The sequence below is a fragment of the Borostomias antarcticus genome (genome assembly GCF_949987555.1).
Source record: "Borostomias antarcticus genome assembly, chromosome: 1".
Classification (NCBI taxonomy): Eukaryota; Metazoa; Chordata; class Actinopteri; order Stomiiformes; family Stomiidae; genus Borostomias; species Borostomias antarcticus.
This window is the reverse complement of record NC_140234.1, coordinates 20823478-20839044: the sequence shown is the minus strand read 5'-3', so window position 1 is coordinate 20839044 and position 15567 is coordinate 20823478. Positions and strand designations below refer to the sequence as shown.

Here is a 15567-nt window from a genome sequence, read left to right as displayed (position 1 = left end):
TAGTAACACACTATACAGTACAGTACCTGTCTCTTCATCAACAGATAAAGCCAACTAAAGGAGACCAGCTCCTATTGAATGTGGCTGTACTTGTCCTCTTTGTACACCTGACACTTATTATCTCATAGAAGAAAGACATCACATAAACCAGTCTAGAGACTGCACTCTAGAGGAAGCCCTACAACTCACATACTACCACTGTTGTCCAGAAAGAGGATCAAAACTGAATTCAAGTCCTGCATTACAACCAAATGAGACTGAATTGCACACAATCCTACATGGACATGTTTTCTTAGGCCAAGAGTTAGGTGTGTATGTAGAGCAGGCCTGGGACATTGCTTGGAGGATGATGGAGGGTGTCCTGAAGGTGTGTCCGAGTCTGAAAGCACCTCCCCTGTTGTTCTGGGCCTATCCCTGGCTCCTAGTCTACCTCTCAGCACTGATTTTATAGCGCAGGACAAAGTATGCAATGAGACGGAGAGACACAAAGAATATGCCAAGCACAATAAAGTCCAGGTACAGTTTGGCATCTTCCACATCTAGTTCTTTCAAGATGGCCTCTGATTTCTGAAAGTGGCATGTTTCGTCCTTCTCGCAGTGGAGATCTTCTCGGCCCAGCCCATAGATGGAAAGGATGACGCCCTCAAAGCCATACCTGCAGAATTTTTCAAAAGGCTTTAGAAATATAGTACTTTCAGCTTCAGTTTTTTATTTTGTCATTTCTGATATTGGATTTACCTACCTGACATAAGAAATGTATGATATCCACTGGAGATATTTGGGAATAGTGTCAAAACTGACAAAGAAGCCAGAGAAGAGCAGCACAGGGATGGCAGTTACTGGACCTACAAATGTAGCGACCTAGGATAGACGAGAACAAAACCAGAGTCTATAAGAATCTGTCGGTTGAAAATGCTAATGCCAAGATTTAAATTGATTTGAGTTATCCCGCTGTGTTAAATGGAGTCCACTGCTGACCTGTAAAGAGGTTGAGGCTGCTCCGATCAGCAGGCCCAGAGACTGGGCTACCAAGGAGGTCAGGACCCCTAGGGCCAGGAAGAGGATGAAGCGCACGGCATCAGACGGCTGGGAGGTCATCCAATAGACTATGCTACAGTAGGCCACTGGGAACACAACCTGTAAAGCAATACTTCACCGTCAGAGCCAGTCACACAACCTTGTTATGGGAAAGGCATGCCGTACTGGTACACAATAAAACTAAAAGGCTGCTCTTCCAACATTCATCCATCCATCTGAATTAATCCCCAATTGAAACAAAGTATATCTGAGTAACTCAATTCAATAAGTGAAAATATTGAGTAAATCTGTCTTCCTAAATCTGTCACTTTTACTTCAATTAAGAGAATTGGTAAATGTCCTGGTGAAGAGCAAAGCCTTGTTACATAATGCTATTTTGCGATTTGTCTAAATTGGACAGAATGGCTTTTCGACCCTAACGCTCAAGCCCCTTAAGCTCTCATAACATCTCGTTTTTACTTAGTACGTTCGCAATATCGACAACTTGATATATAATGAAATCGTCCACTGCATTAAATCTAGCCTACCTGGAAGGGGATGTCAGCCATGGTCTTGGCCAGATAGTAGGCCTTCAGACTGTACCAGTAGTTGAGGTGCTCTCTGAGGAAAACACCCATCTCCAGAGGGACTGCATTAGAGAGCACACAGGGTCTAGGTAATCTCATTTAAGGATATATACTGTAGCGACAGTACATAGAGAAAAACCTGAGTAATAGGACTAGAGGCTGTCGACGACATCTGAGCATACTCACAAGTAAGCACAGTCGGCATGAGGGCAGCGAACATGAGGAACAGCATAGAGAAGAAAAGGAATCCTGAGTTGCTGAGGACCTTCTTTGCCTCATTGCCGATGCCCAGGTAGAGGAGCCCTATCAGGATGCCAATACCGATGTGAGAGATGATGCGCAGGTGAGTTAGCACCTATAGAGAGAGGGGAGAGGACCCCGATATGAATATAGGAAGCATTCTCGTAACCTAAACTCTGACGCATCCCAGAAAGCCTGGAAAATAAAATTCTCATGGCATAGCACCCATTGTGTCATATTATGATATTCTTCAGAAACAGGTTTATTACTTTTATTTCTTTGTATTTGTAGGGACAGTGCATATTAATGAGCATTGAGCGAATGTAAATATGACTGATTGTAGCTAAGAGCTAATTTACATCAGGAGTCCCATGGGCAGGTTGGTGTTGCATTAAAAACAATTTCCGAAAGACAATATACAAAAAACTACAATAATATATGTACAACATGCATGCATGCATACATACATACATACATACATACATACATACTAGGGGTGTAACGATACACTAATCTCACAATACGATACACGATATTGGATTGACAATAACAATACGATACGATACACTAAGGGCAGGTGTGAAGCGTTGCAGTATCGCTGCTGTTCACACCAACAGTGCATTTCTCCACATTTCTACTCCACTACACTTTGTGAATTTAGAGCTTAACTGTTGTAATATCATGGATAGGCCTAGACAAAAGACGTGTTTGTTACCAGCGTTGTGTAGCCAGCGTTCACTGATATGACTGAAATGCATAACCAGACAGCCACAGGTTGGATTAAAGGTGTGTCTGATTTGCCTTAAGCCATGCCTTCAGATGATGATTCAGTGATAAGTGGGACATACCTTTACTTCAAGTGGTAGACTGTTCCATAGTTTACTACTTTTGACAGACAGAACATTTTGTGCAAATGAGGTCCCCTCTAGTGATGGCCTTGGTGGCTAATGGTAGAGCCACTGTCTGCTCTCTGCTTGATGAATTATTTTAGCGGTGGTGGGGTGAGGCCATGCAGTGCCATATATAAGGCACACAGATGACCAAGCAGATTTTCACATACAAGGAATTTGCTTTGGACTTAAACCGATTTGAAGGATTTTGCTTTCCCCTGTTATCTGGCCATGTGTTTTAGAATCTTAAATGTTGTGGTTTGAGATCACCCAGTGTGATGAGCATTATGTAACATTTGGATATCTCTGGGGTATTGCCTACTGCTGCAACTGCAGGACAAAACACCTCCACTAAGTGGCAGTCTATCTTACCGTATCCCTCATGATGCTGAGAAAGGTCCTTTTGAAGAGGATGCAGAACTGAGTCATACAGCTGGCAGAGAAACTGTGGCAGCCCTCAGTGGAGGTGGAGTCCTGAGAAGAAGCAGTGGGGTTGAGAGATAGGTCCTCATTAGAAACAGAAAGAGATGAAGCAGGAAATCGAAGGGCACTAAGGGGAACTTTACCCACACTAAAAATTGTGTGATCCTGTTATTGAAGATTCAAGATTCAAGATCAGTTTATTTTGCCATGTACAGTACAGTACATGGTTTTCACATACTAGGCATTTGACTAGTGTAATGGCATATGCTGATGAATACGACATAGGACAGGTTGCAGGACAGGACAGTGCAAAGACATGACAGTGCAAATGCTATACAAAAACAGTGCAAATACAAAATACAATATAACCAATAAAAAGAAAGGCACAATTATATCACAATTGCAAATACAAATGTGTTAGATTGTAGAAAAATAACAATTCGATAGCACTATGATTTCATTTATATCCCTTGCATATGCTGACTGAGAGCTGCAGGTGGTAAGATCAGCTGTTTTTTTGTCAGATTTGTTGTTTGTCAGATCTCGCTTTACCTCTTCAGAAGGTCTGTGCCACAGGAAGGGGTTGAGGGGGCCATCGCCATTTATGTCTGTTTTGTAGTCCTTCTCACACTTCCTGTCTTGCACAGCCTTTACAAGACGGGCTGTCTGGTCTCCATACTCCCCAGAGGCCACCTCCATCACTGACGACAGGTGGGGAAAGAACATGTATCTAAGACGTGGCCTAACAAAATAATACGTGCAAGGAAATCTTTGAGGGAGATATCCAGACACGCATGTATTAACCATCTGATCTAAGTGTTGCACACAACATTAGACCACTTTTATCAAGTGACGCACAAGAGCTGTAGCTTACCGAAGTCTGCAGGGTTGTGGTACGTAGGGCAGTTGAGTCCCAGCTCTCTGAGGTAGGGGACCAGGTTTGATACTTTCCCTCTGTAGATACACTGGCCATGGCTCAAGACATACAGCTGGGGACACAACAAAGTAACAACCAGTGAGTAAGAAACTGTGGAGTGTCTCCTTTACATATAAGGAGCAAAAACCAAAAACATTTTACCACATAAACAAAACTTCAATGCCGTTTTTGAGGCCTTCCTCTTACCTTATCGAAAAGCTCAAAGAGCTTGGCGCTGGGTTGGTGGATGGTGCAGATGACAGAGCGGCCTCCTTGTGCCAAAGCCTTAAGCAGAGACACCACCTGGAAGCAGGATGAACTGTCCAGCCCACTGCAAGGCAAATAAGGGACAGAGAGCGGTCACCGACATGGCAAACATACACTTCTCAACAATATTGATATTCTTCCCATCTTTGGCAATCTTGTAACACATCCGACTACATTTCAATCAATTCAAGTGTCAAGTACGGGCCTTTTCTAAGCTTTTTAATCCCTTCAAACAAATTGGTTATTTTACCTATTGTAGTGGCTCTGTTTCAGTGTCTGATTTATGTGATTGTGAACAGATGCGGGAGGCCTTTTTGGTTTTGTCTATCATCCAGTGCCATTAAGCAGTCAGGGGTGACAGAGAGACAGGATGAAGAGGGAGATATGCCTGTCTTAATAGCAATCAGTGGATTGGGTTGCAGCAAATTCCCGAAGGAGACTCTGCTCACAATGACAATACAATAATTAGCTACGCATCTTGTATGACATATTTGCATCTTAACATCAGGCAATACAAGAAATACACTACACACTGTATATATATATATATATATATATATATATATATATATATATATATATATATATATATATATGCACATATATTGTATAAGCACATTACTTTTCATTATGTTACGTTTCAGAGTTTAGTCATCTTTCCCATTTGCCTAGCAAGAAAGAATATGTCTATGTGAGCAAAGGACAAATGTAATCAGCACAGTCAGACCCATGGCTGCTGACTTCCTCATCAAGTCCTCTGGGGTTCCATGCCTCTGGTGAGCCTCACACCCTCCTAACCAGATGCCCACTGAGAGATGATAACTTTCAATTTCATTTACTATTCCAAGAGGATATGCAGTCTTTGTCACATTTATTCAATGGTTGTTGTTGTTGTTGATGTCAGTGGCATCTGGTGGGTCCTGCCACCAGGTATGCCAGAGCCAGCGAAGCGTGCAAGCCGCTTCTACAGCGCACACATTTTTTTGCATGCCCTGATGGGAGGTAGGCACCTGAAGTGCCCTTGAGCAGTTACCCCAGCTAAAACGAACCTCGAACGAGGAGGCCTTGGGATACGACCGGAGGCACGTTTTGGCGCTAGAAATTCTGGGCTGCGTTCTAGTCTAATGGATCCGGAGGCTTTTGATAAAAACAAAACTAACACTTTACAATGAGGTACACAAAAAATAAGTTACTGAGTAACTACTGATGAACCAATGATTAGTTAATGATTAGTTACTGACGGGAACTATTATAGTAGTTTCTGAGGATCTAGAGAACAGACTGGGGACTACTATAGTAGTTATTGAGGAACCAATGATTTGATTAACTCAATCCATCACTGTTTAGTAGATAATGTTGGGTTACTAGAGAACAGACTGGGGACTACTATAATAGTTACTTTGGAACCAATGATTAGGTAATGAGTAGTTACTGATGGGGACTAATATAGTAGTTACTGAGGAACTAGAGAACAGACTGGGGACTACTACAGTAATTACTGAGGAACCAATGAGTAGTTACTGATTAACTGTACTTTAAGGTAAGCAAAAGAGGAACTAATGATTGGTTGAATGAATGGTTAGCTAATGAGGACTAACTACTCTGTATGCTGTATGACTTAACAATAAGGTACGTAAAAGAGGAACTAATGATAAGGCAATGGCTAGGCAATGAGGACTAGCTATTAACTACTCTATATGATGTCTTAATCTATTTATGTAGGCCTGCTTAGTCCCAGTAGCTATGCCGCTTCAACACCGACGTTTGCACAAGACTATTTCCAGGCCTAAGAGCCTACATCCATCCAAATGATTTAAATACATTAAGTTGCATGCACTGCCATTACATTTTTTATAATATCATAACTATCTTTATTGTGGGCCTAGTAGGCCTAGTAGGTAATAATGTAATAATTATATTAATAATAATAAAATAAAAATAACACGCATAACATGGATGAGATGGCAAATGCAGGCATTCATTTCAAACCGAATTGCAAGATACAGTAGCCTTAAAGTCGCACAGAAATGAAAAAAGCATTCTGTCCAATTTTGGTTCACATAATTGGTCACCTATTCAACGATGCATGGCAAAAAAATTACAAAATTCTACTTTTGTTGTAATCTTATATCAAAGTATATAATTTCTTACTTCCTGGAAAACGGTAGGTCACGTGCAATTACGACAACAGTTACCTTAGATTTTAGGCCAATAATCTCATGACATTCACCCGTCAATCAATGCTATCCTTCTATCGAATCTGTCTAAAGTTCGTAAAACCTGTCCACTTGTCAATGTTCCAATCAAATTCCTCTAAACATTATGTCCCACCCTCATAGCTTGTTTGCGTCGGAAATACGTCAAACTACAGAAGTTAGATGATCTCAAACGTCAGTTTCTGTGCGACTTTAAAGGACCATACCGGTCTAAATATGATTTGATCTCCTTAAACTAGTCACCCGAAGTATATCACATTACCGCAGTCAATGTTCCGAAGCAAAGTTCACGTTAAAAGATATTTTCATTTTCGCGTTTTACTTACATTTCAAAAGTTGAACTTGTGATGGCTTTAAAACATATTTTTAAATTGTTCCCTCATTGCGCTGACAAACTCGTCCCAGTTAGTTTCAAATAATTTTTAGTTGTCTGTAGTTATTATTTTCATTTTAACCCTCTTTGCACAGCCTACGCCAACGGTCTGTCTTCTTCCTGTATACATGGTAGCCGTTGATAGGAACGCTGGGTAGAGAATCTAGCGTAGGTGGATTAGAGAATATAGCGCAGGAGTTCAGATTCAAACGAAAATAATATTAAATAAAAACAACTGAAAATTATTTGAAACTGAAAGAGGAGCAAAAATCAAGTTTTATTTGGATTTGGTATGGGTATGGCAGGCTTACCTTGGCATATAGGAGCAATCACCACTAGTTGATGTTGTCTAACTATGGATCTAATTATAAACAGGACAGCGTGCTTTGTGTCACACCAAGACCATCACCTCAAGACCTGAGACACATGCATCTCTGTGCAGTGTGAGAGCTAACCTGGTGGGTTCGTCGAAAAACATGACAGGAGGATTGTTGACGAGCTCCAGGGCAATGGCCAGTCTTTTCCTCTGCCCTCCTGAAAGATGGGAAGTCCGTGTTTTTGCACACTCCAGCAGGCCCAGGGCAGTAAGGATCTCTCGCACCTACAAACACAAGATGGTTACAAATACCTATACCTCACCTCGGCCACACTCAGCACCAACAACCCACCAATACATAAACAGCCGGTCCCAGAGACAGAGCGGCTGACTGTACTACAGCATAAGCAACAGTCTGGTGCTGAAATAGTAACTGGTCCTACTTTCCCGTGAGAGGGTCAGGGAACACAGCGGATTAAGGTGAGGCTGCTGCCTTGCAGCTTTCTTACCATCTCCCTCCTGCCCTCCTCCTTCTCCTGCAGCTTGAGATTAGCTGACACCTGTGAGACAGAGAAAAATATCTAGTTCACACTACAGGAGCATACACATGTAATCTTAAATACTGTACCTAAGCAAATAAGTGGAGGGACTATGGATAATGCTGTATCTTGCCAATATGGGAACCACAGAAACATCCCTAAAGAGAGATAAAAGACAGCAGGTCTTTGGCCTCACCATCATGGCCTCCTGTACCGTCAGGTGAGGAAGAAGCATGTCGTCCTGCATGATGTAGCAGGAGACCTTCCTAAAGGACCGCAGGTCACGGGGCTGGCTGTTGATCAAGATCTCCCCCTTCATACCTGTCTCCCTAAAGACAGAACAAACGTTCGTCATAGCATTCTGTCAGGACAAGCTGACTCTAACCTCAGCTACCGTTTCAAAGACTGTAATAATATAATAATCTGTAATATAATAGTTTTCACGAGTTGGATACAACATTTAAAATAAGACTACTGACATGACAGGATTATAAAACTAAAACAAAAAATGTGGTCCTTTCGAAATGTAAGTGTGGTGTGAATTACACCTCTATGAGAGACATGGGAACTTGGCACAGTCCTATACCTGTATCCGGCCAATATATTCATCAGCGTAGACTTCCCGGCACCTGAGGGACCCATGATGGCTACCAGGCCTCCGCTGGTGAACTTCCCAGAGATCCCTTTCAGAAGGGTCTTGTAACCTGAGAACCAGCACAAAGAATCAGGGCCATGTAAAACCATTTATCACACTCACAATGGGATTTCAGCCATTCAGCTTCACAAAGTACCTGCGCTTAAAGCTGTCCCAGGACTATGGATTCCCTCTGCTGTTGGATAAAGCCCTCTTTGTTGTACAGATTAAACAGGGCATTTGCTTTTTGTGTTTTTTGAGTGAATAAAACCCAACCAGATGGGTGTCTTATATTGCAGTATAATCCACCCAACCTCACCTCTCATTCCCTACAACGTGTTTATCTCAGATGAGTTCCCACCAAAACACACCCATGGCGTGACACAATCTATACTTTTTGTGTTCCCTTCTCTTAGTTTGTCACTTCAGGTCAGCTATCCCATAATTCATTTTGTCTGTACAGCACACCTTCATAATCCGTGAACATTCAGGACCCTACTGTTTTTACTACCGTAAATAGTACTGATTGTGCTATCTATCTATCTATCTATCTATCTATCTATCTATCTATCTATCTATCTATCTATCTATCTATCTATCTATCTATCTATCTATCTATCTATCTACCTACCTGTCTGTCTGTCTGCCTGCCTGCCTGTCTGTCTGTCTGTCTGTCTGTCTGTCTGTCTGTCTGTCTGTCTAGGTTTGAGAAAATAATTTAAGTGGCTCTGTTTGGTAATGGTGTGAACATGGCAAAGAAAGCCTTGTTGATGCAGAGGACAACAGGATTCATTGGGATGGCCGACAGTAGCCTGCTATTTATCTAATGGACATAGCTAAACACTAATCCAGTTGATTGCAGTGGCTGCCAGTTTAATTGGATTTTCTGTTATAATCCTTCAGAGCGATACACAAATACCTCTGACCTTCTCTGGCCTCATTCAATGGAAAATGAAATACTGTACATGTACAGTATAGGGATCAAGTTTTCCCTGTTGGGAGGATATACAATATGCACTTAAGAAACCGCTCTCCTTAGTAGATAATGTAGCCTAAGTAAAGCAGTGTAAAAAAATAAATAAAAAAAATTGACAGGTAAAAAACATTGACAGGTAATATGCAAATGCAAGGCTGCTTTGACTCTTTGTTCAAATCAAAAGTATGGTTGATGTTTTCTGTACTGGCTAAGTAAGTACTGGCCAAGATGCTGCATGTGATGAACATGCACGCTCATTGTAAAAGATGGGGCACAGCACTATGGCACATGCTGGGTTACCTTGGCTGAGACTTGACAACTCTCTGAAATTATCTAGTCTTTAGCTCAAGTCATTATCTAGTCTTTAGCGATAGCCTACATAGCGTTTTCTCAGAACTGCGTCCCCACAGGCTCTGCGAGTAAGTGCACTGTCTACTGAGGTAAAGATTTCCTGGCTTCCTCCATGATCTTTCGCTTCGGTTTTCTCACCTCCACCATGATATCATTGAGCTAAAAAACGCATGATCTCCATAGACGTCGGAATAGTTAGCTACTACTGTGTTGTTTAAGCACAACGTTGCGCATGCGCACTTCGACTGAATGCTGCGTCCTGGGGGCGCGAGTTTTAAAAGGTAATAAATGTCAATGTATTATGTTTCTGAGTAGACTGTTTGGATGATTCAGCTTAGTTTTAGTAAATTTAACTGGAGAATTAGCACCAGACATGTTTGTAAAGGTCCAAATATTGTGATGTATTGCTTTAACACTGTTGATTTCAGTTCAACATAAGGTATACAAGCAGCCGAAATGAGTTTTCTCCGGAGGGTGGCTGGGGTCTCCCTGAGAGATCGGGTGAGAAGTTCAATCATCCGGGAGAGACTCGGAGTAGACTCGAGACTTTGCGTCGAAAGGAGCCAGTTGAGGTGGTTCGGGCATCTAGTGAGGATGCCTCCTGGGCGCCTCCCTAGGGAGGTGTTCCAGGTGTGTCCGGCTGGGAGGAGGCCGCGGGGTAGACCCAGGACTAGGTTGCGGGACTATATCTCCGCACTGGCCTGTGAGCGGCTAAAGATTCCCCAGGCAGAGCTGGTTGATGCTGCTAGGGAAAGGGATGTCTGGGGCCCCCTGCTGGAGCTGCTGCCTCCGCGACCCGACCCCGGATAAGCGGATGAAGATGGATGGATTAAGGTATGGGCCCTATACTGTGTTCACACCAGGCGCTGCAAGAAAATTTGCGCAGCCCAGTTCGCCCCAATCTCGCCGCGGGATCCAGCGGTTGCCGCGCAAATCCGCTGCAGAAAGTAAAAAAAATAAAAATAATAATAATAACTTTTGCGAATGTCGCAATCGAATCCTGGCCTCCGCGCCGCCGGGTTCACCATGGTGCGTGTCCACTATGCGATGAAAAATGCTCGATTCGCTGTAAAAACACCACTTCAAGAACCGAAATAGTCAAAATAACAGGCTGAATACACTATCGGGGTTACAAACTCATCATTACCAGACTCCGATTGTTTTTCACTGCCGTTGTTTTCGCATTTGGGAATACATGGAGGTGAATGAGCCATAGTTAGCCGTCAGCTGCATTCACTCCGATGTATTTCCAAACGCAAACGTAACCTTTAACTTTGATAAGCTTACAAACAAAATGAATTGGTGGGGGGGGGGCATAGTGTTATCTGCTGTGGCCACTGCCGAGTTCTGCAGTGTTTGTGTTAGGATCACAGAGGGCCTGCCTCACTTCTCCTCCTGCTACAAAATACACTAACACTGGGGCAAAGATGCTGTGCTGTCAAGGAAGATGAGCCTGGGTGTTTCCATTGGTACTCAGATTATAAAATAACACCAAGACAAGACAGTTCAGCTAATTCTGTTTGGAATAGTCAACATGCAATATGCCATATAACTCCAAGCTAACAAACTAATAAGAGCAAGTTCAGAGGGTGAAAAGCACACTAATTGTAAGTCAGCATGGACTTGCAATTACTGTGCATGGATCTGCCTAAAACTAAATTTTGTGACTAATGGTGTTGCATCTCCTCCCCTGTGTCCTCTATGTTATGTAATGTTATGTAGCAGGGTGGTGCCCTTGGTGCAGAATCACTACCCCAGCAGACTACATGGAAAGCTTCTACAGCATGCTGTTGTTGGTTGAGGCGGTATCATTGAAAGTGATCAGTAATGCAGCATGTAATATTGAAAGTGTTAGATTATAAATGTCTCTGTCATGGGATTCTGCTTCAACGACTGCTCCCTGAATCTGACAGCAACAAAAGGGCAACACACTTCAGCTTCACAAAACAGAATAAAATGGGCAACATGGCCCCTGGCATAACATTTGCAGTTCTATCTCACAGCCCGGCTGTTTGCTATACAGCCTACTCTTGCAGCATGTGCTGATGCTTGTTATTTTTAGCAGACTACTGTACCACAGTCACTGTATCTCCCAGTTGTATCTCCCAGACTTATCTGAGCAAGAGAAATGAGAGGGGGAGCGGTAAAATATGACCTCATAACTGTATTCCTTCACATCTAATTCTAACCCCAACTGCCCCAAGCCTACTGAAATAATAACTGGCTGAATTAGCTGTGCCCTACACTGTCCTTCATGTTTCCTAGATGACTGTGTCCCCAGAGGTGTGCTTGGATGCTGCTGTTTCAGAACAGGGGGTGCAATGTCACTAACATAATGTGATCTTGCACTGCAGGACCATAGATTTTTACAACTAATTTTATCTGAAATTATCTTCCCCAGACCTGAGGAAGATCCTGATGGATCTTGTCTGTCCTATTAGTTTTATTTTGCAAGCTATCAGCAGAGTGCGGGACCTTCTTTCCTTGTACTTAGTCACTGCTCTCCTACGCACCTGCTGCCCAAGGCCATTGGTCCAAGAGTGCACAAGGTATTTTTTCATATTTTACTTTTCTTATCTGAAATAATGAATGACAAGATGTGTCAAGTTTTACAGAGTAATGGACTTCTGGGGTGATAGCCATGCTCTATCATCAGACAGATGGTCAGTAAAGAGATCAGGTCACAGAGAGGCTCTGAAGGCCTTGGTCTAGTTTCCAGGCTCCTCATCTCAGCTACGTGGGTTGCCGGTAACATATGTTCAAAACCAATTACAAATCATTAGAGTTGAAGCCAATCATCACGTCTGTCAATCAAATGATCATTTCCATAGAGGAACTAAGAAATCAAGCGTTTAGTCATGTTGTATCTGTGAGTGATTTTTTTTTTGTCTCTAATCTTGAAAGACAACTCAAACACCTTTTTATTTTTACCTAGTGCATGCAAAGCTAATAGCATTATGCTGCGTCATCATCATCAGCTCCAATGCTGAGGTTACTTCAGTTTGTTGACTGACAGTTACCTGCTAAGAGCAGCTCAGGCTGCTCTGCTACCGCTACTGCAGTCAACCTGCTCCTGCTCAGTTTCCTTTTCGTATTGATTACTCAGATTTGCTGGACAGATCCACAGCCAAGGTTCCATTGCACTCAATCATACCTGACTGAAAAGTTCTCCTACTTAAACCCTTTGACAGCAAACACCACTCATGACCATGATGTCAGACTTTCACTTCAACTGCCATTCAGCTGCAGTCTGAAATATTTAATTTCAGATCTCGAAATCTCAATCAAATCAAGATTATGACTAACCTGAATGACAGGTTGTCTTACTTTATCATACCATGAAACAAAGTTTGCAAGTGTTTTTGTCAGTATATCAGTATTTTGAAATTACATTATCGCCCTTATGGAATATGGTACCACTCTTGTGTACAACAGAAGTAAAATGCTTTGCATCATGTGGAAGAACAAATAAAGTACAAGTCAGACTCCTTATCCTTTCACAGAAGCTCCACGTTCATGTACATTCGTGATATGTGCTCTAATTAATGAGGCAAAATGCAAATAATTTCAGGATAAAAAGGACAAATAAAAGACAATCCACTATTCATTATCCATAAAAGATTGATCAAATCTAGTCTTCTTCAAAGTCCATCTTCACGCCACAGGGAAGGTAAGTATTTCCTTGGCAGGTAATGATTTCCAGGTGGTTCAACAGTTCTTTAATAGATTAAACTATGACAGACCAGTACATGTTCTCATTCAAACCAGAAAAGTTAAGCTACATTTTAATTGAACCTCCTCACACATGTACCCCAACGCTTTCCAATTAAATATTTGAAAACTTCCATCATTACACTTATCCACGTATACAATTATCCTAAAGCATTAAATATTGGATCTCAGACTGGCTGTGAACATCAGCTGAACTGATAAGAAGCAGTGAGGAAACAAACAGTTGTGTGTCTCTTCAGCTCAATTGATTGTCTTTTCTATCCCAGGACAGCAGTGTATCATTACATGAGGCAAAACAAGGCAAAATATATATATATAAAAGGGATGGGAAAGGATCAAATGAGCCATGCCTACATGCCATGTAGCTTCCAGATGGAGGGTGGTAATGAGGACAACTATACTGTGAGGTATAGGTATAAGTGAAGACATGTCAAAGAAACTAGCCAGCTGTGCAATTACATAAACACAGAAACACCACTACCAATGATGACCTCTCCCACCAGGTCATGTGGCTGAGCAATCATGAATGAGCGAGGAGGTTTTTTGATTTTTATAATTGTCAGTGGGACTGGGGTCTTGTTCTTTCCAGATGTTTAAGATTGTATGTTATAAGACTATTCATGTAGGCAGTGTGAATATTTGAAATGACAGAGATATTGAACATATGATAGTAGACTACCAACCTTTCTTTCGCCACCATGGTCCCTCTGGAACTGCATAAGATACATCTTTGAATTCAATGTTGACTGCTGGCCTCCGTGGTAGGTAAGAGAAGCGTTGTGCCTCAGTTAGATTGTTCTCAACTTTCTTTAGGTGCCCTTGTAGCAAAGGGGTCTGTTGATTGCCCATATGGTTGTTGACCACCTCATCAATGGAAACACACACAGTCCTGGGGTCCAGCATCAGATCAGGGGGCCCGTTGCTATTCTGATTGAAGAATTATTAAAACAGATGGTGATCAGAAGTGATCAAGTTGAATAAAATGTGCAGCGAAGTAATTCAACATGTAGATGATAAGACAAAATGTTAATCTTAGTAAAACAAAATTGTCGACAAGGATAATGTTCACAATCACTATATAGCCTATGCATAATGCTACACTCAAAGCATGTTGGTAAATACAGTACAGTGGCCTACTACTAATACAGTATGTGGCTTAATCCGTTTCCATTCTAGGGTACCGAGGTTACTATCGGCCAAAGCTTAGTCTGAGCTCAGAAAAAAACATGGAGTAGGCTATTGATGGAGAACAGTGTATGTTTGATGGACATTACTTTGAAAATGTACAATTTCTTATATGCCTACCGTTAGGCTAATGTTATGTAATTATTCACAATATACAATTATTAGTTCACCATAGTCCTACCAAATCGCAATTAAATGAATGAGACCATCAACAATAATCAGCTCATATAGCCAAGGCATTTATTAGCATAGTGGTTTGGCATTAAAAAGATATAATGAAAAATAAAAATAAAAGATACTTGATAGGCTTTGGTGTTCAGATGACTAGCCTATTGCACGAACTCCAAAAGAACCGATAGAAACATAGGCTACCACTGTCCACATAACTGATGTCAATAAGAAGCTATAGCCTAGACATTAACACTAATTATTTAATCTACACTTTTAATGCAATGGACTACTTACCATAATGATGGAGTTGGTAACAGTGCTATTATTAACAGAAAAGGCTGCCATAAGACAAGCCATTCCCAAACAATTTGCTGGAGTGAACGTGTTCTCAAATAGCCTAGACTATTTTCCTTAAAAACACGCGCACATCTGTTTCCCTCGCGGCGTGCGCTCCTTCCTCTTGTGCCCGAGCGCTTGACTTGCCTGTCCTGAGCGCAGCGTTCGCACTGTTTACAATCAGGCAACTTGCTCCCTATGTTTAGAATGACGTCACGGGCTGAACCGCGGCGGCTGCTGGAGGTGTGCTAAAATTGCCTTCAAAACCTGAATATCGCATAAGTAGGCTAGTTTACAGTCTGTTCCGAGATCAAAAGTAGGCTAATGAAAGACAAACACAATTACATGTTTAAGGAGTGGCCTCTGTAATAATAGATCTAATTGTAAAATAGATCATA

The 15567-nt window shown here is 41.8% G+C and overlaps 1 protein-coding gene across 1 annotated transcript; it reads right to left on the bottom strand.

The window, feature by feature from the left end:
* Positions 1 to 426: 426 nt before the first annotated feature.
* Positions 427 to 15243, bottom strand: abcg1 (ATP-binding cassette, sub-family G (WHITE), member 1; the record flags this gene model as incomplete). Its single annotated transcript, XM_084445019.1, has 15 exons — positions 15128 to 15243; positions 14161 to 14404; positions 8371 to 8488; positions 7981 to 8113; positions 7755 to 7805; positions 7385 to 7530; positions 4281 to 4404; positions 4032 to 4146; positions 3710 to 3858; positions 3107 to 3208; positions 1791 to 1959; positions 1566 to 1666; positions 979 to 1137; positions 743 to 861; positions 427 to 655 (listed from the first exon to the last, which is right to left on the bottom strand). Exons 1-15 carry the CDS (start codon positions 15188 to 15190, stop codon positions 427 to 429), a joined length of 2022 nt encoding a protein of 673 aa, XP_084301145.1. The 5' UTR covers positions 15191 to 15243.
* Positions 15244 to 15567: the final 324 nt, after the last annotated feature.